Here is a 21,612-nt window from a genome sequence, read left to right on the forward strand (position 1 = left end):
AAGCACCGATAAACAGCCGAAAGGTCAAACAAGCGTATGGAAGCTTGTAAGGAGCTGAAGACATTCACCATGTCTGGGCGGGGCATTTAAGGGAAACCCCAGCTTCAGAAATCAGGCATCTGGAAGCATACTTCATATGCAGCAAGCGTGAGCCACCACCACCACAGCCAAGACATAGACTGCTGCCGTCTCAGAGTTTCCCCAGCCTCAGGCAACCGCTGGTGTGTTTTCTGCCCCAGTAATGTTTCCATTTCCAGCATTTCCCACCGAGGCTGTCGTGCAACGCGCCAGCTTTTGAGTCTAGCTTCTTCCGCGGGCACAGTGCATTGGAGACTCCGCCAGGCGGGCGCACGGGCCGGCAGCTTGGTCTTTCTTGTCTCACAGCCGTCCATTGGACAGGCCGCCCGCAATGATGCATCGGTTCACCCGCCAGAGGGCCCGTGGTCTGTTTCCAGTTTGGGGGTGACTTTGCGTGACGCTGCCAGAGGACAGGGTTTGTGTGGACACACGTCTTCATTTCTTTCCCCCACCCCCAGCTTTTATCAATACGTATTTTGTAGAGTTTCGATAATGAACCAGTATTATTTATGCAATAAAGTCACAACCCCAAAACTAATAAGTGCAAAGTAAAGCAACAATCAGGTAGCACTTTCTGCCTTTCAAACTAGCGAGGAATTTTTATTAAGTTTGCTGGAGTAACTGACACTGGGTAGTAACATTATACTCATTCCGGGTGTGCGACTTTATAACATGGTGCGTTCACTCCGTTGCGTGCTCCCCACCTGAAGTATCGTCTCCTTGCCTTCCGTCACCTTCTGATTTAACCCCGTTCCCCTCTGATACCCACCAGTCTGTTGCACCTGTGCGTTTGTTTGTTCACCTGTCGCTTTCTGTTTCCTGTCCCACATGTGAGTGAAATCACGCCGCTCTTGCTTTTACCTTATGACTCATTTCACTCAGCACAGTACTCACAGCAGCCTTCCGTGTTGTCATGAACGGCGATATTTCATCTTTTCTCTCTTTTATGGCTGAGTAGTATTCCATTTTATATATACACACACACACATATGTATATATACACACACATATACCTTTTTAAAAAAGATTTTATCTTTTTTAATTTTTATTTTTTTAAATATTTTTAATTTAATTATTGTTCAAGTACAGTTTTCTGTCTTTTTCTCCCATCCCAGCCCCCCCAGTGCGCTCCACCTCCCTCCTATTTCCACCCCCCCCTTAGTTTTTGTCCATGTGTCCTCTATACTTGTACCTGTTTATTTATCTTGAGAGGGGAAGGGAAGGAGAGAGGGAGAGAAACATCAATATGTGGTTGCCTCTCGTGCGTCCCCTGCTGGGAACTGGCCTGCAACCCAGCCATGTGCCCTGACTGGGAATTGAACTGCGGTTGTTTGGTTCCCAGGCCCACGCTCAATCCACTGAGCTACACCAGCCTTTATATCAAATATGCTTTATCTAGTCATCCACCAAAGGACATTTAGGTTGTTTCCACATCTTGGCTTTTGTATATAATGCTGCAGTGCACACAGGATATGCATCTTTACAGATACGCGTTTTCAAGTTTGGGGGCGGATGCCCAGAAGAGGCATTGCTGGGCCGCGTAGCTTCGCCTTTAATTGTGGGAGGAGCCCCCGCACCGCTGTCTCAGAGGCTGCACCAGTTACGGTCCCAGCAGCAGCGCACACCCACCGGTTCCCTCTGCTCTACATCCTCCCAAAACGCTTGCCGTCTTGTGCATGACGGCCGCTCCAACGGGGGGAGCTGGCGTCTCGCGTGGTTTTCATTTTCATTTCCCGATTAGTGACATTGAGCATGAACATACATCTGTGTGTCTTCCTTGGAAAAATGTCTATTCAGATCCTCTGCCCATTTTTTAATCTGAGTGTTTGTGTTTTTTTGTTGAATTGTGTGAGCTCTTTATATATTTTAGATATTAGGCCCTTCTTTGCGGGCATCATTTCCAAATACCTTCTTCCATTCAGCTGTTCGCCGTTTAGTTTTGTTGATGGGTTCTTCGCTGTGCAGACGCTTTTGGTTGGATATGGTCCCATTTGTTCGTTTTTACTTTTACTTCCCTTTCCTTTGGGGTCAAGTTCACAAAAACCCCTCTGAGACCAAAGTCCGTAAGTTTAGGGCCTGTGTTTTCTTCCATGTATTTTATTGTTTCAGGTTTTATATTCAAGTCTTTAGTCCATTTTTAATTAATTTTCATGTATGGTATCAGATACGTCTAATTTCGTTCCTTTGCATGTGAGTTTCCAGTTTTTTCAACACCATTTATTGAAGAGACTTTCCTCTGTATGTTTGTGGCTATTTTTTCAAAACCAAGTTGCCCATATACATGTGGCTTTATTTCTGGGCTCTCAGTTCTGTTCCATTGGTCTCTGTATAGTTTTTCTGCCATCCTTACTGTTTTGATTACTGTAGCTTTGTAGAGTGGTTTGAAGTCAGGTAGTGTGATACCTCTGGCTTTATTCATTTTCTCAGGATTGCTTTGGCTATTCAGGGTCTTTTGTGGATTTGAAGAATTTTTGTTCTATTGCTTTCAAAAGCGCCATTGGGATTTCGATAGGGATTGCATTAAACCTGTAGATTGCTTTAGGTAATGTGGCCACTTTAATCATGTTAATTCTTCCAACCCATGAACATGAACTGTCTTCTTCTGTGACAGCACTTCCAGTCCCTGCTGGCAATGGCTGTCAGCACTGCTGTGCCGTCTAAGGCTCCCCAGCCACCTCTGCCGGGGTCCACCTCGACGGGACTCGGGCAGGGCCACGCGTGTTCCAGGAGGGGGCACTGCCTCCACCCCTCACACTCGGGGCCGAGTGTGGGGCTGCAGCCCGACTCCCCTCCACTGCCACACTCCGGGGCCACGGCGGCGCCACACTACCTCTGTGGCCACCTCCCCTGTCCCTTCCAATGTGCCCCCCGTCAGAGGTTCTGATGCATGAAGCTTTCACGCATGTTTGTGTGTCGAGCAGGAGATTCTTTGTTGAGTGACAGTTGTCCAACTTGTTACTAATTTAAGGGAAGAAACAAAGACATCATCTCACTCTGCCATGACCCTGACGTCCCCGGCAAGGATCTTTTTGTATTATATTTTATTGATTATGCTATTACAGTTGTCTCAATTTTTCCCTCTTTGCCCCGCTCCACCCAGCACCCCCACTCCCTCAGCCAATCCCCACACCATTGTTCATGTCCATGGGTCACGCATGTAAGTTCTTTGGCTTCTCCACTTCCTACACTGTACTTTACACCCCCATGGCTGTTCTGTATCCACCTGTTTGTACTTTATAACCCCCTCACCTCTTTACCCATCTCCCCCTCTGCCCTCCCATCTGTCAACCATGAAAACACTCTTTATGTCCATGATTCTGTCTCTGTTCTTCTTGTTTGCTTAGTTTGTTTTTTTAGATTCAGTTGTTGATAGATATGTATTTATCGCCATTTTATTCTTCATAGTTTGATCTTCTTTTCCTTAGATAAGCCCCTTTAACAGCTCATATAGTACTGATTTGGTGCTGATGAACTCCTTTATTTTTCTCTTGTCTGGGAAGCTCTGTATCTGCCCTTCAATTATGAATGACAGCTCTGCCCAGCAAAGGCTTTTAAAGTGATGGTGCTCAACTGTGTCAAGGGCATCACCGGTCAACTGGATGGCCTTTCTGGAGGACCAGTTGGCGAAAGGAAGGAAGGAACTTGACAGGTGCATGGCTTTGGGTGGTTAATTTCACTTCCAGGAATTCAGTGACGTGTTCAACAGGTGTTTACTGACCTACCTGGTGCCGGGCACTGGGATGAGTGCCAGGAAGCTGGGGGTGGGTGAGACAGATGCAGTCCTCCCACCCCTTACCGGCAGCAGGGGCTTAGCAATTATCACTCAATCCTCTATGCAAGGAAAGGCTGAGCAGCTCTGTAAAGGGGAGGTCCGGAGCCTCCTGTCCTGGCTTCTGAACACCAGCCGTGTGCCCGGCAGCTGGGAGGCCTTGCGCAGTTCCCGCTGCCTCCCTGAGCCTCATGGGGAGACGTCAGACTCCAAGGCGCTCGTGCCAGCGGGGGAGCCGACCTGCAGGCCAGGCTTCCCTCTCCCCTGGGAAGCATCGGTCAGGGCCCCGGAGGCCTCTCTCCTGCCTCAGCGCTCCAGGGAGGCAGCGGCCAGGGTTGCACAACTCCTGGAATGTACTAGAAACCGCTGTACTTTATGCTTTAGAAAGATGGAAATTTATAGATCTTAATAAATCTACTCTAAAAAAATAAAGATAAGTTCTAACAAGGGACAAAACCGTTCAAATGGTGTTCTGGGGAGAAACGTGAGCTCTGTGGACACCGGGCCTGCAGCATTGAGGAGAGCCCTCTTCGCTAGAGGGACCCAGGGGCTCCGCGGTGAGTAAGTTCCAGGAAAGGGTGTGTGAACAGCAGTCCAGGTGACAGAGGAACCGCTTGTTTCTTCCGCTGCAGCCAACTGCCCACCACCGCCACAAAGTCTGCTGGGGACGCTGGTGAGCAGGGTGAGCAGGGGGCCCGCAAATCTCCCTCTGAGGCCAGAAAGCTCTTCCAAGCCCTGCCGCCTCCCTCTGTACCCACAGCCTCCCACCCTCTTGCCTGCCTATCCACTGGTTATAATTCCAGATACCTGAAGCCAGATGTGGACAAGAAATCCAAACATAAGACGGCCGTAAAGAAGAAGACCCTGAACCCCGAGTTCAATGAGGTACACGGGGCTGGCGGAGCCACAGAAAGCCATCTCCCTCTCTCCCAGGGCAAGGGGACTGGATGGGAGGGACTGGGTTCTCAAGGGCCACAGCTTGAAGGACGGGAAGGGAAGGTGGGGAGGGGCGGCAGGGAAGAGGCTCTGGCCAGGTTGAGCCAGGCCAGGGTGCTGCAAACAGAGGGGAGGGCAGCCTAGAAAGATCTTCAGAGGATGGAGATGACGGGAGTTGAAAGGGGGACCCCCGCAGCAGGAGTGGGAGGTGCGAGGGAGTGGGGGACACTCCGGGTGGATGTGATCGGGGCGAGGAGCAAGAGAAGGGCGAGCAGCGTGGGGGCAGACAGAGGAGACCGTCCAGAGAGTGAGGGGGCCCCCCCTCCAGAGCACCATGGGAACCACTGGGAGACTTTGGGAGACAAAGAAGGGAGTGGCCAGCAGAGCTAGACCCAAAGAAGTCAAGCGCAACAAGGCTGAGGAACTCGAGTTGCTTTGGCAGTAAGGAGGCTCTCGGGGATCTGGGAGAGAGGCCTCCGTGACAAAAGGGGCCGCCGGTTGGGATGAGGGGACCTCAGGACCCCGGCTCGGCTCGCAGGCACGTGTGAGCCAGCTGACTGAGAATGTACATCGCCACCTTCAGACACTGGCCGCCCTCCCGCGCACCCACCCACCCCTCAGTCCCTGCCCGCACCACAGCCTCCCGAGCCCTCCTGGCCACGTGACATTAGCAATGACTCTCCCCTTCTGGCCGCCAGGAGTTCTGCTACGAGATTAAGCATGGGGACCTGGCCAAGAAGACCCTGGAGGTCACTGTTTGGGATTACGACATCGGAAAATCCAACGACTTCATTGGTAAGAGGACATGGTGAGACTGCTGTTCGGCCACACGCCTGTCCTGGCTTCAGCGAAGGACAGTGGCCCTGAATCAGACCGTAGCCCTTCCATTCTGGCCTCTGGGGAAATCTGGGGCCGTAGACCACCTGCCCCCACACGTGAAGGGCTTCAGACAGGATCCAGTCTGACTGCATGTGACCGAGGAAGAGACAAGCCCAGAGATGGAAAGAGGCCTGAAGGGTCGCACAGGAGTCTGAGGTGGAACAGGGGAGAGAGGTGGTGCTGGTCAGCGCCTTGGGCTGGACTCTGAGCCCTCGTGGCCCCCAGTCCACGGTGGCGTGTGCACAGGAAGGCTCCCCGGGCCCTTCCTTGCTCCTTTGTTGTCCCCTGCACTCTGCCCCAGCACTGCTCTGGTCCTGGGTAGTAGAAGGGCAGGATCCCTGGGCCCCGATCTGGGGCAGGGGGACCACTGTCCACCCTTGGAGCTCTGTGGGCGAGGTAGAGAGTCTGGCCTTGGAGCGTGGAGCCTGGGAGGGGGTGGGGGGAGCACTGGCCCCGGAGGGAGGGGCTGTGGGAGAGCCTGCCCCAGGCCCCTGGCTGCCCCCTCCACTCCCCTCCCGCAGGTGGTGTTGTGCTGGGCATCAATGCCAAGGGCGAGCGCCTGAAGCACTGGTTTGACTGCCTGAAGAACAAAGACAAGCGGATCGAACGCTGGCACACACTCACCAATGAACTCCCTGGGGCCGTGCTCAGCGACTGACCAGCCCCCACCTGCCACCGCACCCGTCCTTGCCTGTCGCTTGGCCCAACACAGGCCTGGCCCTGGGCTTCCTCAGCTGCTACCAAGGGCCTCAGCCCCCACGTTGGGGGAGATCCAGGACACCTGTTCGGACACAGAACCGCCGCAGCCCCCACTTGGAGGCCACAGAGGGCCCGGCCACTGCGAGGAACACCGAGGGCAGAGGGCCAGGCCTCCTTTCAGCCCCTGGGGCCTGATAGGGCCAGAGGTGAGAGGAGAGGAGCTTGGCCTCCCACCCCAGCGACAGGGAAGGGGCCGTCCGGGAGGCGAGGACCCTACTAGAGGTCAGCAGTAAGTCACAGGGGACCCGGGCTGAGAGGACGGGAGTGCAGGGGCGCCTTGATGGGGTCAGTGAGAACTCCTGAGGGAGACATTAGGAGGGATGTGGGAGGAGGAGGTTGGGGACAGGACTCTGACTTCATCTGTCCATCTCTGTCATTACTGGGCAGGTGGGAAAAAGTTGACCTGAGAGCCAGGAATCTAGTGAAGTTCTCAGAAGCTCCCAATGAACATGGGCACTTGGCACTTGAGTGAAATGCTTCACTCGAGGATTTCACAAGCCCCTGGGGACAAATGAAACCCAGGGCCCGCCCTCAGGGAGTTCCTGGCCTAGTCAGGGAGCAGGAAACGAATCATTACAGTGGACTGAGGACTGTCAAGGCCAGCCTGACCTACCTGCTAGTGTTCTGGATTCTGCTGGGAAGGCAGGGAGGGCTTCGTGGAGGAGGCCATGCTGCAGCAAGGCCTGGAAGGGTCGTGGCGTGTTCAGGCAGACAAACACGAAGGGGCCTGCGGGCAGTGGAAATGGCCGGCAAAGGCCTGCAGAGGAGAGAAGGGGCCAGGGACTCCGGGAATCTCTGGGGCACAGGGTTTGTTAGGACAGCAGTGGGGCCCGGGAGGGATGGCACCCAGTCCCGTTCCCTCCCCGTCCCTGGCTGTCAGGCCAGCAACTGTGGGGAATCATGTTGGTGCGGCCACAGGTTCAGTCCTCAGACCCAGTTGTCCACCTCTGATCACTCTGTGCCCCTGAGAAGCCTAGAGGATGGATCCTGCCTCTTGTTCTTCCCAGAGGAAGCATCAGGTCAACTGCAGTCAAGACAGAAAAGGGTCCCTTGTTTTGCATGAAAAGCAAAATTCCTCCTTGTCTTCCCACTCCTCTTCCCTTGCTCTGCCTCCCTGACCTTCAGGGTTTGGGACTGGGTAGCGGGGGGACCTCAGGTGGTTGCCTACGCATCCTGGCCCAATTGTGGCCACTGATGTCCCTCTCAGGAATACTTGGCAACAGCCCAGAGCCTTGCTTCTGGGAAAGCAGAGAGACACCCTGCCCAGTAGGCCTGTTTGTGCCCTGGGTTAGTCTCCAAGGGGGTTGAAGGCTTGGGGCCTGGGTCTGAAGCCCCAGACTTTCCCTGCCTACCAAGGGGCCATCAGGAAACCTGGGTGAGCAACTGCATAACCAAAGGGCTTCTGTGTTCGACCCGTCACGGCACTGATGGGAAACAGCCCAGAGAGGGAAAGTAACCTGCCCACGGCCTTGCAGCCTAACCACAGCCGGGGCCGGCCAGGCTCCACAGCCCCTGCCCCACTCCCAGCCCAGGCTCTGGACACCACATTTAGGGGAAGTAGTGTGCTGGGCTCACACACAAGAGGTCCTGCTAGCTGCCTGCCTAGCGCCGTTCCCTGCCTGCTGCCCACACACACCAACATCAGCAGCAGGGCTCACAGGGACACACGGGTTGGACCTGCTGCTGCAAACACAAAGCACACTACCATCTGAGGCCTGGGGTGAGGATGTGACTCCCACAAAGTGCCCATCAGCCCTTTCCCAGTTTGCAGGGAACCCAGGACTCCAGCCCCCACACAGTACCTGGCAAACTTTGCTGGTCGTGGAATGTTGGTTTTCCCGTCTTTAAGAAGGCTTTGTGTGTGTTGAGAGTTTTACATGCACTGTTTTGAATTTTCACAGTCCTTGTGTCTGGGTGAACTCTGGGTATCTTCTTTGCTTTTGGAGGGCCTCACTCGGAGAAGAGACTCATGGCCTTTCTGTGAAGACACGGAAATGCTGAATGGCAAGGCTACACGGGGCTGTGAGATACAGAGGGAAGCAGGCCCAGCTGGGACAAGAAGCCCGGACTCCTAGCACCCAGCCCAGGGCCCACTGCTGCTCCAGGCTGTGCAGGTGTAGACTGGGCCCTGAGAGGTGGTCCCAGCTGACCACAGGCTGGGAGGCGGGGCTTTTGCACAGCCAGCCCAGGTGGAGGATGGGGCGCTTGGACGGAAGGGCCCCCAGAGAGGGACAGAACCCTGGCGCTGTTCTAGACCACTTGCAGAATGCATCTGTTAAAGAAAAGGCTCTTTGAGAAGCTGCAAAGCTCTGCCTTTAACCCCAAACTGGCGTCTTTCCTCTGACCCATTAGACCCACAAAAATGGGAAATTTGACACCAAAAAAGTCATTCCAAACGCAGGTGTCAATAACCGGGGGTCTCCCCAGGCGCGCCACCCTACTCCACCGCCTTCCTTCCTGGTCTCCCCCCACCCACCCACCATCACCACTAGCCAATCCCTGACGGGCCCGTCTTCCAACACTGAAGCGGTAACCTCCTGACCTCTAGTGGTGAGAGCGAGGAACTGCGCCTCCCGGCCCGTGCATGTCCAGCCTTTGTTCCTTCCCAACCGACAGAACCTCCCAATGCATGGACTCTGGCTGTCGTCGACACAGACTCGTGCACTGCTTAACAACGTTTTTGCTACCATATGATGGCTGCAGAAACCGTCCTTAAACTGCAGCCCCACACACAATTTTTGTACTTTCGTCTGGCCTACCCAAAGGTATCCTTTTTAAGTCTTATTTGTTAATATTTATAATAACATATAATCCAAAGTAAATGAAAACGTTCATTGTGATCCTATCAGCTTGGGAGACTCATTTACTAGATTTGAATGGATGGGCAGGAAAGGATGAGAGAGTGGTACTGGGCTTAATCAGCACATTTTCTCATTTACTCCTCACCAAGAATCCCTTTGAGGTAGGTTCCCGTGTTACAGATGAGAGAAGTGAGGGGTTGAACCTCTGGTAGGCAACAGAACCACAAGGCAGAGCAAGTCTTCCAAGACTTTTTACACCAGAAACAGGATCCCATGCTGTTGACCACCCATTCGACAAACAGCTGTGGCAAATTAATGCCGGGCACTAGTCTAGGTTCCTAGGGCCGATTCATCAGCAAGATGGTCAGTACACAGCATGTGTATGTTAAAAGATTTTTTTTTTTTCAAAAAGTCATAAAGGAACCATGTGGGCCAGGCTGGCTGGGTTTAAGAAGGGAGATCAGGTGAGCCTGTGGACAATATGACTTCTAAGCTAAGACTTGGAGAGGGTGAGGTAGGGAGCTATGGGAATTCTTGGGGCAGAGCGACCCAAGTGAAGGGAACAGCCAGTGCCCCTCTAGGTGGGAGCAGGCTTGGAGCGGGCTAGCAAGGAGGCCCATGTGACTGGAGCAAGGTGGGGCAGAGGAGGAGCGATAGATGAGAACACAGGGTACAGGACGCCAGACAGAGGAGGGCTTTGTAAAGACTGACTTTCACTTTCTGTAAGGTGGGAGCTTTGTTTCCCACAGGCCACCCGGTAGAGAACAAACCTGTGGTCTGGGGCAGGAGATCAGTCCTCATTTGGAGGTCCCTTGTGGTGGCATGCCAGTAAGTCCAGGGTTCAATGTCTAAATGGTACCCAGTGTCCAGGGCAACGTCAGCTGGGTCCCAGGCAGAGCCTGCTGAGACATGACTTGGGTCAAGGTGTAGGTCACCAGCCTCCCTTGGCAATCACCTCTGTGCTGGCCTGATTTTCCAGGCGTCCTGCCCACTCTCTGCACTACCTGACACCTTTCCAGGGCATTCCTTTTCTGCTCGCATTAACAAAAGTCAGATCTTGTTATTTTGGACAAAGAACACTGCCTGGTCCTCTAAAGCAATCTGATCATCTAGGTCTCGTTACCTCTTTGTGAGGCCTGCCTGACTACCTCAGTCACTTTCTCCCCCATCATCCTACTTTATTTTCTTCACGGCGCTTACCGACTAAACCAGTGTGCATTTGCTCATTCCTTTCTCCCCTCACTAACCTTCTTGACAGTTTGGATCACATTTTGCTTATTAACCTCAGTAACTCCAGCCCAGGACCGAGCACCAAATAGCCCTCTAGTATTTGTTGAATGAATGGATGAAAGTTGTCACCATGAACACTGTTTGAAATACGCCAAATCCATGTGCCTGGAATATGTGATTATAGGTTGGGTCTAAGCCCAGATACGTGCACGAGACTTCTGTTAGTGCCAGACTCCTGGGGTACAGAAGAGAAAGGACCCCACGTACCACAGAGTTATTCTGAGTATAGGAAGGGGAGAATGAGAAAGGGTGGGGGAAAGGGGAGAAAGACTGAAAGGAGAAAGGAGAGAAGGAAGACTGCAGGGGACTGAGGAGGGACAAAGTAAAGGGATGGCAAGAACGGGCCTAGGAAAAGCTACAGAAGCAGGCAGGGGTCAGGATAGCCAGCTCTCCACTGCACACTCAGGGGTCCAGAAGTGACAGCCCAGAATGGCCAAACACATGGATTTCTGTAGTGTCTAGTCCCCAGAGCGAGTGCTCCAGGGATGGGCTGAAGAGAGATCTAGAAACGAATCACATCAGGAGAGGCATGTCCCCACACCCAGAGCCAGCAGGAAAGGGGACAAGGAAGCCCACTCATTGTCCAGTGGCCAGTGTTATAATTAATCCTGACCGTGAAGATTCCTGGGTACATCAGGCAGCACTGTGCTGGACTCCAGGAGACTGTTAGCCCAGGAAAACTGTACACAGCCAATCTGAAGATGGATGCAAAACGAGAAGGAGCACTGAGGGCAAGACTGACAGAAGGCTTGGAGTTCAGGTCTGGACTATGCGAGGCAGGGACAGGGGAGGGGCGGGAATCGGGCACATGCGGTTTCCGGGAGTGACACCGCTCTCTGTGGACGGGAGACCCGGCCAGCGCAAAGCCTGTTCGTGAGGACACCCTGGAGCAGCCCCCGCCTCCTCCAGACACTTCTGCTCTCCCTTGAAGTATTCCCCACGGTGAAGGCAGCATCCCCACAGGTCTGCCCCTGAGCAGGAGAACAAGGGCCAGCTGGGGACAGGCAATTCGTTCCTGTGCTATTTCAGCAGGGAATCCTTAAAGACTCTAAGAAAGCGGCAGGGACCTGAGGGAAGGTGCCAACATCACAATGTTAGTGAGCATAACACACAGAGCTCTCAGACATGTGCACACTTAATCCTCATAATTATATTGTATTAACCCCCACTTTGTAGGTGAGAAAACTGAGGGAGAGTAGAATGCTCAAGGATAATTAGAGGTTGAGCTGGGACTTGACCCCAAGCCTGTGGCTACAGAAACCACTCAATGTCTACGATACATTGCTGGAAGATGTAGATGGTGGTACCAGGCCTAACAGATTCTCGGGTCCCTCAAGGTCCCAGGGTCCTGCTCTGCCAGGCAAGTTCCCCAAGGCTCCCCCTCAGCCCTTGCTGTCGGTCCTGACCACATGCAGCACTGCCGGATGGGCTCCCAATTTGTCACAAGCCCCAATTCCCGTGTGCCCCATGGGTCTGGAGACATGAAACCGGGACACTTGTGTGGCTTCCCAGAGGCCAGGTGTGAGCCAGTGTGAATGCATCGCATTTTAGGAATCAGAAAACCGAGAATCCAAGCGCTCGGAGCGTCCTGGGTTCTCTCCACTGCTCTGCACCTTCATCCTTTCACCTCTCTTCACACTTTCTCAGCCGACTCAACACATAAATGATCCACAACGATGGCCTCAGCCCCAAGTGTGGGTGGCTCTCTGCTTGGCTCACCCCACCTACCTAGGAATGTTCTCAGTTTCTCCAGAGAGCAATGGCTCAATCCAGGTTACAATTTACCTCTTTGAGTCAAAGGATCAGGGGACGAGGTCACAAGGTACAACCATGGCTTGTGGGCAGGACACACGGGGTCAAGTACGCCTTTCGCAAGGCTCCTGAGCCAGTGGGAAAGGAGAAAGGGCAGGTTATCAGCCAAGGGAAAGAAGGGACAGAAGCCAAAGACCAGTGCCACAAGCACATTATGGCAGAAACCATTCAAAAAGCAAAGGGCAGTGAGCAGCCAATAGCAAAACACTAAAACAACAAAAATCCTAAATGATCAAGAGTGAATTAATTCCATTGTGATCCACATGGAGGTAAGAAAGTAATGCAGCCATTTCCATTTTAATTATGAACATGGCAAGGTATCTTGGCAAGGAGTAACAAGAAAGTGAAGGGACAAAGACATGAGTATAGACGGCAATCCTTTTTATTCTCAGTATTATATATATTGGTAAGATATACATAAAATTTGTCGCTTTAACCACTTTTTAAAGTATTTTTAGAGGGGAAGGAACAGAAAAGGAGGGAGAGAAACATCGACATGTGAGATAATCTTACCTCTCCCACCCCAACAGGGAATCAAACCAGATATTTAGGTTCACAGGCTGGCACTCAACCCACTGAGCCACACCAGCCAGGGAATCATTTTAAGCATTTTTAGGTTTACAATTTAACAGCACCAAGTACATTCATAAGGTAGTGCTCCCATCACCACTACTCCTAGAATGTTATCAACCCAAATTAACAATTAACTTCCTGCTCCCCCTCACCCCAGCCCCTGGTAGAGTTGTTTTAGGTACTTAAAAAAAAAACTTTTTGAGAGGAACATCAATGTAGGATTACCTCTTCTGCACCCACTACTGGGGACCTGGCCAGCAATCCAGGCACATGCTGACTGGAAACCCAATTGGCAAATCTTTGGTTCGCAGGCCGATGCTCAAATCCTCTGAACCACACCAGCCAGGGCCATTTTCTCTTTGAATGTGCCTCTTCTGGTTACCTCACATAACTGGAATTATGTATTTGTCCTTTTACGTCTGGCTCATCTCACTTAAAACAGTATTTTCAAGTTTCCTCCACGTTAGTTCCTCTTTACGGCTGAGCAATAGTCCACCATGCGGGAGAGGCCCTTTTGTTTATTCATCTACTGAACAACACTTATTTCCATTCTTCAGCTATTTGTGAATACTGCTAGAAAAAATTTTAAATGTTGACTTTGTTTCAAAACATATGGCATAATGTGCAGAACAGTTCCACATACTCCTCAGAGTATGTTTCCAGCCAGCCATCAATGAACGAAAGCTCCGAACCGTGAGGTCTTACTGAGCCTCCTCGGAAGATCTGTCCGCACAAATGCTCACCATCTCCTGCTTTCTTCTGGGTTAAATAGAATTCCATTTGTTTATGTCGACTATTAGCTAAATTTCTTTACAACATTTTAATATTGTGCTTGCCCTAAGTATTACTATGTATCCTTTATCTGAGTCTTCTTAGAGTTACTATCATGTTACTTCAAGTAATATTTTAAAAGTTGCAAGCAAATGAATTTACTTACCACCCCTGGCTGCTTTTCATGCTATAGTTATCTTATGATGTGCCTATATATATATTAATCCCAAAATACAGGTTTATTCTTTGCTCTAAACACATATTTTTCCTTAAAGATTTATTTTTTAGAGGGGGAAGGGGGAAAGAGAGGGAGAGAACACAAATGAGTGGTTGCCTCTCACATACCTCTTATGTGAGAGGTATGTGAGGGGACCTGGCCCACAACCCAGACACATGCCCTGACTGGGAATCAAACTGGCAACCCTTTGGTTCGCAGGCCAGCACTCAACCACTGAGCCATGCCAGCCACGGCACACAAGTTTTTTTAAAAACTGGAAGAGAAGTCTTTTAAAAAGGTACTTTCATATTTACCATTCACGTGCTCTTCCATCCCTTCTCGAAGATTATGAATGTCAACTGTTCTACCTTGTCTTTAGCATCAGTGAAGAAAAACTTCGGGTGTTATGAACATTTCCTCACCCCAGAAATTTCAGGCATAGGCTCATGAATGTAAATGCAAAAATTAAATAAACAGGATTTTAGTAAATTAAACCAAAAAATTATTTAGAAGATAATAGATAACTAGGGTTGATCCCAGAATGCAGAATGGGGTTTAACATTCAAAATGCAATCAATGTAATTCACATTAACAAATGAAAAACAAAAACCCATATTACCATCACAATAGGTGCAAAATAGGCATTCGATAAATCCAACTTCCATTCTTGACAAAAAAATATCTCAGCAAGCTAAAAATAACAATGATCTCAACGTGATAATGGGCATCTATAAAAACGTTAGGCTACCATCATACTGGACAGTGAATGACAATGCTTTTCTCTGGAAGATCAGAACCACAAGTAGGTCTGCTACGACTTGCTTCTGTTCAACACTGTACTGGAGGTTCCAGCCAGTGCGATCAGGCAAAAATAAACACAAAGTCTCTAAACTTAAGAAAAAAGTTAAAACTTTATATTCACAAGCAGTATGATTCCCTGTGAAGAACCCCGATGAAACCTACAAAACCCAACACCACTACTAGAACTCAGAGACCGAGGTCAGCAAGGCTGCATGGTCCCTGCCAATTCACAAATGTCCGTTTTATTTCTAATACCAGCAATAAGCAGTCAAAGTGGAATTTTAAAAGCAGGAATTTTAAACATTCATCACAAACATCAAAAATTATGAAATATTTAATAATCTGACAAAAGTAAAAGGACAAATTATTGCTGAAAAAAACCTAAACTATTAAAAGATAACTTGTTCATGAATCAGAAGACTCATTATAACACACACTTCACAAAATACAGATGGCAAATCAACACATAAGAAGATGATCATTAGTCATTAAAAAATACAAATTAAAATCATAATGAGATGCCACTTTACGCCTATTAGAATGGAAAATTTTAAAGGACTGACCATACCAAGTGCTGGAGAGGATGGAGAGAACAGGAGAGCTTTCAGGTACTGCTGGTGGAAATGTGAAATGGTACAATCACCTTGTCAAGCAATTTGCCAGTTTCTCAGAAAGACATATACCTACCACACTATTGAAGCACTCCACTCCCATTAAATTAAAAAGTATATGCCCACATAAACACTTGTAAACATTCATAGCAGCTTTATTTGTGACAAAAACTTAAAGCCCAAATGTCCATCAGCAGGTGAATAAACTGTGGTATATCAAACAATGAAATACTTCTCAACAATAAAGAGAATGAACTATTGATACACACAAGATGACTCTCAAAACAATTATGATGAGTGAAAGGAGCCAGACACCACTCCTAAAAAGAAATACTGTGTGATTCAATTTATATAAAACTCAAAAAAAAAACCCCGCAAACTAAGGTAAAATAACAAAAAGCTGGTGAGTGGTTGCTTGAGGGTCAAGGGAAGAATTTACAAAGTACAAAGAAATTTCTGAGAGTGAACGCTATCTTGATTATGATAGTTTAATGGGCATATACACATTCCAAAACAAACCACATAGTTTATATACACACTTTATATGTCAATCGTACCTCAATAAAGCTGTTCTTTAAATGAAAACGTTATCTTTCAGAAATTTCCTAAAGATAAACAAGTGTATTTTTCCTGTTACATATATTAGTATCTTACTTTTCTCATTTAACATTCTATGCAGATATAGGTATCTGAAATGGTTTGCCTCATCATTTTTTATAACATAGTATACATAGTTAGGGTGTACCATGATTGATGGGCATTTAGGTTGTTTCTAATTTGCCATTCTAATGCTGAAATGCAAATATTTTGCAGGTTGTGGGCACACTCACACAAGCAAGGGATGCATGCACTTAACACTTTCATTTATGTTATCAAGTAGTCAGTCCTCTTGAAAGACGTATCTCAGGACACCCATACTTAGAATTTAGCAAGGTCATGTAATACAAAATCAATGCATAGTATTATCACTCTAATAATTTGAAAATAAAACTTAAAAATACTATTTTAAGTAACACCAAAACGTCAAATACCTTCAAATAAGCCCAACAAAAGGTATCAGACCTCTCCAGAGAAAACCACACATTGAAATAAACTAAAGACCTAAATGAGTGGAGGAGTATAATATATAGTGTTGATGAATTTGAGGACGATTATATAAAAATGTCATTTCTTCCCAATTTTATCATACATTCAATAAAATCCTCATCAAAATCCTAGGTTTTATTGCTGCTGTTCAATTATTGAAATTGAAAGGTTTATTCTACAATGTGTATAAAAGTGGAAAATGCCAAGAATAACCAATAGAATCCTAAAGAAAAGGAAAAAAAAAAGAGAACTCAAACCACCAGATACTGAATTATTTCAAACCCACAGTGTTCCACTGGCACTAGGACAAATACACCAATGAAACAATAAATGGCGCTGGATCAACTGAGTATCTATACTGAAAATACTGTTTTAAAATTCTGTTTCAAGAGGAGAGGGAAAGGAATATTGATTGGTTGCCAGGGACCTGGTCTGCAACCCAGGCACGTGCCCTGACCAGGAATCAAACCAGTAACCCTTTGGTCTGCATGCTGGCTCTCAATCCTCTGAGCCACACCAGCCAGGGCAGAAAAATATTATTTTTAGTATCTCCCTATTATAGACAAGAGCTCCACAGGATTCTAGATCTAGATATGAGGGGTTAAACAATGATCTTAGAAAAATAACATAAAAGATCTTGGGGTAGGCAAGTATTTCTTAAATAGGACATATAAAGCACTTACCTTAAAGGAAAATATGGATAAACTGGACTGTATCAAAATTAAGAACTATTCATCAAAAGACCTCAAGAAAATGAAAAAAGCAGGGCAAAGAAAATAATTACAATTAACAACTCCAAAGACATACTCTTCCTAAAAACCAGTAAGAAAATGACAACCCAACAGAAAAACAGACAAAAGGGGGTATTTTAAAAAATATCCCAACGTCCAATAAAGCTATTAAAAAGTTCTGCCTCATTAATCATAAAGAAAATGCAAGTTAAATTCATACTACTACTATACGAACTCACCTGAATGCTACAACTAAAAACAGTGACCAGATGAAATGCCCAAGGATGCGGTGCAAATGGGATTCCCACGAGCAGGGCTGGGAAACAGCACCACTTTGAAATGCTGTTCTGCAGTACCTACTAGAGTTGAACGACTGTGTTCCCTACGACCTAGAGTTAAGTCCATCCTTAGGTATACATGCCACATTAATGTATACATGTAAATACCAGAAGTCCAGAAATGTCCAGAACATTTGTAACATTAAGAAACTGAAAATAACCCAGTTTCCATCCATAGAATGCAGTGGTATACTCACACAATACTACATACAGAGCCATGAAAACACACTACTACTGAGCTAATCACATGGACTACGCCACAATGTTCAGATAAAAAAAAGTGTATGACTACTCCATTACTATCAAGTTCAAAAACAGGCAAAACTTACTGATGGTGATCAAAATACTGATTTAGTTGCAGGAGTAATCACTAAGAGAACATAAGGGAGTATTCTAGATTCTGGTCCTATTTTATTTCTTGATGTAGTGGTGCTAAATGGGGTGTTCTTTCTGTTAAAATACATTAATAAATTGTATAATTTATCTTTACAAATTTTAAACCTTATAATTACTTGACATACAAATGTCTATAGAGCAAGAAATTTTTTTAAGAACAATTTGCAGTCCCGTTCCTACAACCCTATGGTGATGGTGCAAGAGCACCAACCCAGGACCCTTCCTCAGAACAGTACTGGTACAGGGCGTGTTTCTTTAAAAGCTAGTAAGTGATGTATTTCAGAAATATTTTCACCTAAAGCAGCTAAAAAATGGGTTTGCCTTTAAGGTATTAAGCCTTTGGTTCTGTAGAATAAACTGTCACAGCACTGCAGCAACTTAACAATCCACAATCACCAATTACCTATTTGTCCAAGCTCTAACTATAAAAATGACCAATTCTTGAACTTACAAATTAAGCTACAAAATAAAAACTGCCAAAAAACTTATCTAGGTAACAAGCCTTTACATTTATGACCCTTCCGTTTTAAACAACTACCTCAGAGCCTTAAATGTACTTATTGTTTATATTCTCAGTTCTCATAATACATATCACAACTTTTGAAGGGGTATGTATCAATTGTAAAACATACTTACCTCAGTAATGTTAAAATATACGGATCTTAAACGATCACCTTAGGATAGAGAGTTTCAATAAACACCAAGTTCTGATTAAGAACAGAAAGGTAACCAAACTCTGAAATCTGCTTGAATACCACCAGTCCTGTGGCTTTGGGCAAGTTCACCTTCTCCTATTGTTCCCCTATTTGCAAAATGCAAGTGACAGCTCCCCTAATCACCTGTGTGCTAGATACATTTTAAAAATGACTCAGTGCCTGGTCCATAGCTAACAATGTCGGCTCATTATCAGTATCGACTACAAGCCTAGTAACTCCTAAGATATGAAACAAGATATGGCTGGGTTTTACCCAGGAGTTGGATCCAGCACCACCACTTCCTCTGAAATGCCCCAATTCTTTTAATCACCCATCTTACACACCTACCAGGAATCCCTGTGAACTGTTATTACTTGTAACCATTTTCACAACAAAATCTTTGACAATTTTTCAGCACTCCTTTCTACTAGCCTAGGATCAGTAACAGCTAACTTATTTCTAAGTGGCATTTGTCTGGGGCCGGAGCCAAGTTAGAAGTTATATTGCATTAATTCCCCTTAGAATGATCTATTCTCTTCCCAGAAGCAAAATACATTAGATTTTCTTTCCTGGCCACCCATCCCAGAACCCAAGCACAGGTATCAATACTCAATTATTGGTTCCAACCCTTTAGAATACACCTAGATTTAAAACTTTCTACAAATCAAACACAAAGAATATTTAAAACACAAATTGCATCCTAGTTATAATGGTAACTCAAATTTCTATGTAAATCAATTGATCCGTGAAGATGACTAAACCAAAAGCTGAAAAACACATCACCTGACCAGTTCTAGGAAGTGGGAGTGACACTGTCCCTACAGAGTTACTGCCTTTCTGCAACCTTCTGATCTTTGACAGAGACCTTTCTGAAGACCTACCCCAATCTTCTCTTCTTACCTATATCAATCTTCTCAAGTGCCTCACTGGTTTCTTTGGGTGGCAGGTTTTCTCTCAATACCAAGACTGCCACAAATTTTAAAATGTTCACAACATCCTATTTGCTTAATGAAGTCTACACAGCTAACTAAGGACCCTTTCACCAAACTCCTGATACAGAATGATGTATATTAACTAAAATATCTATACAAACCAATATACAATCTCTGGAAGAAAACTACTTACTTACAGTGTTCCTAGAATGGGGTACCATAGCTATACCACCGCTTGACCATGTGTACAACCAAGAATTTAATTGTATCCTTCTCTGCTCCTGCCACTGACCTCAGTGGTGGAAGTGAGGATGGGGGGTGGAAATTTTACCTCAGCCTGAGAACAATTCTAAAATATTCAGCCATATTTGGTTATACAACTCACAAATCCATGCTAGGAAACGATCCATAATTACACGTGTATTAAATACACATTTGTACTTTAATGATTAAAATTCTGTATTGCTACCTGGTTGATTAGGCAGGATGGGTAATGAGTTGACGTGGAGTACTTAAGTGTTCTTCACAGCCAGGTTACAGGTCCTTTTTTTCCCCAAAAAAATAATACATCGTCATTGGGAAACAGACAAGCAATTTATGGGGGAGGGGGAAAAAAGACACCTTTTCACATTCAGGCAATAATACCATCAGTGTGTTTAGAGATTTTATTTTAGAAAGATAAAAGATGGAGGCGCAATAATATTTGGCATTTTTAATTTAGGTTTGTTTTATTTAAGTTTAATGTTAATTCCATGCTGTGTTTCAGTAAGAACAATACAGATTCTGTATCTGTGGCTCCAGTCAGATATCCAGTAGTACAAATTAGCTTCAAGTTACACATACTGAACAAAAGAGGTTGAGCGAGCGAAGGAGGGGGGCCAGGAGAAGGGAGGAGAAGAAACAAAGAACTGAACTCGCATGCAGGCTTTTCCATACCACCTTCAATGCTAACCTGCTTCAGAGGAGAGTAAAAGTAGGCAAGAATGAGCAGCCACGGATTGTTGAACTGTTACCAGCACCACGCTTTTCCGCAACATTTCAGCAGAATTTTAAACACTTTTTACAGCAAAACCATTACAACAAACTCCCCAAAGAACCTTTAACCACCTCAAGCTAACACCCAATTAATTTTAAACATTGGTATAAAATCCAATTTGAACAATTAGAAAAAAGAAAAAAAAGATACCATACCACATATGCCTCTATATGTGATTAACCTCTCTCTTAGATGCTTACTTCACCTAAAAGTCTACTGGCTTCCAATGTAACTTCCACTGCTAATGGTTACCTTGCCACATCTGGCAGGAGACAACACAGTAATGCCGAAAAAGCCTCTATACAGTCCTGTTAGTGTCTTAAAGAACCTAAAAGCTGGACCAGTAAAATCCACAGAAATTCACTCTTGCCTTTAAGAACTTTTGAAAACTGTTTTTAAAAAAACCAACAGGGCAGGAACCTAAATTCTGAGACCAAATGTAAAAGTCAGATTTGGTGGTTCTCAGTGACAATGGGGAAATTTCCAAGGGGGGTGGGGGTGGGATGGGAAGGAGTTGGGTGGTCAGAGATGGTTTCTCTCGTTGGCTTTTATGTCTCACTGATTTTCATCTTCCACATCCTGCAGCGCTTCTTTATTCTGCTCTTCACCTGCAAAGGAGAATGACAGTTAATTATTTCATACTGACTACATCAGACTGTCATGGTCACAAACAAAGGTATCATTCCAAGCATAAAAAAACTCCTTATGTTTGCTATAGTTTGTATTAAACAAAGACAAGCAAAGAACTTCTATCATCCTTGACATCTGAGATGCCTGAGCCAAAAGGTATAGGTGCGGCTGGATCAAGGTCCTAAATGGTCAATAGGATGAAAACAAAAACAAAAAAAACAGACACATAGTAAAAGTCAATGTTTTTAGTAACCATATTATTAAAATGATTTTCAAGCTTTCATGTATATTGTGTCAAAATACTCTTTCTCAATAACCTCACCTCATCAAGAATCAGGAATACTTTATAGTTTTTTGCAAAACCTACTTTACCTACATGCCTCATATCAAAATACTTCAATAAAGAGAACTGAGCAGTAAAATGCTCCAAAGAACTTCAACAGTTTTGGAGAGAGGGTTCTGCTTTTGTAA

The 21,612-nt window shown here is 46.4% G+C and overlaps 2 protein-coding genes across 9 annotated transcripts in view; one reads left to right on the forward strand and one right to left on the reverse strand.

Moving 5' to 3' along the window:
* DOC2B (double C2 domain beta) overlaps positions 1-21,612 on the forward strand; it is a 61,203-nt gene that overhangs the window by 21,853 nt on the left and 17,738 nt on the right. For 3 of the 7 annotated variants that reach the window (XM_037133687.2, XM_037133688.2, XM_037133690.2), the window contains 3 exons: positions 4,651-4,732; positions 5,482-5,578; positions 6,184-9,261. In XM_037133687.2, the coding sequence (XP_036989582.1) occupies positions 4,651-4,732; positions 5,482-5,578; positions 6,184-6,320 (316 nt within the window). In that variant the 3' untranslated portion in view covers positions 6,321-9,261. Of the gene's footprint in view, positions 1-4,650; positions 4,733-5,481; positions 5,579-6,183; positions 9,262-21,612 lie in introns of those variants that run through there. The other 4 variants (XR_005080902.2, XR_005080903.2, XR_005080901.2 and 1 more) reach the window with 4 other exon arrangements.
* YWHAE (tyrosine 3-monooxygenase/tryptophan 5-monooxygenase activation protein epsilon) overlaps positions 20,126-21,612 on the reverse strand; it is a 44,686-nt gene continuing 43,199 nt past the window's right edge. For both annotated transcript variants that reach the window (XM_037133692.2, XM_053662742.1), the window contains one exon: positions 20,126-21,119. In XM_037133692.2, the coding sequence (XP_036989587.1) occupies positions 21,067-21,119 (53 nt within the window). In that variant the 3' untranslated portion in view covers positions 20,126-21,066. The remainder of the gene's footprint in view (positions 21,120-21,612) is intronic.

Source organism: Artibeus jamaicensis, unplaced genomic scaffold, assembly GCF_021234435.1.
Source record: "Artibeus jamaicensis isolate MK-2021 breed Jamaican fruit bat unplaced genomic scaffold, CSHL_Jam_final contig_2790, whole genome shotgun sequence".
NCBI lineage: Eukaryota > Metazoa > Chordata > Mammalia > Chiroptera > Phyllostomidae > Artibeus > Artibeus jamaicensis.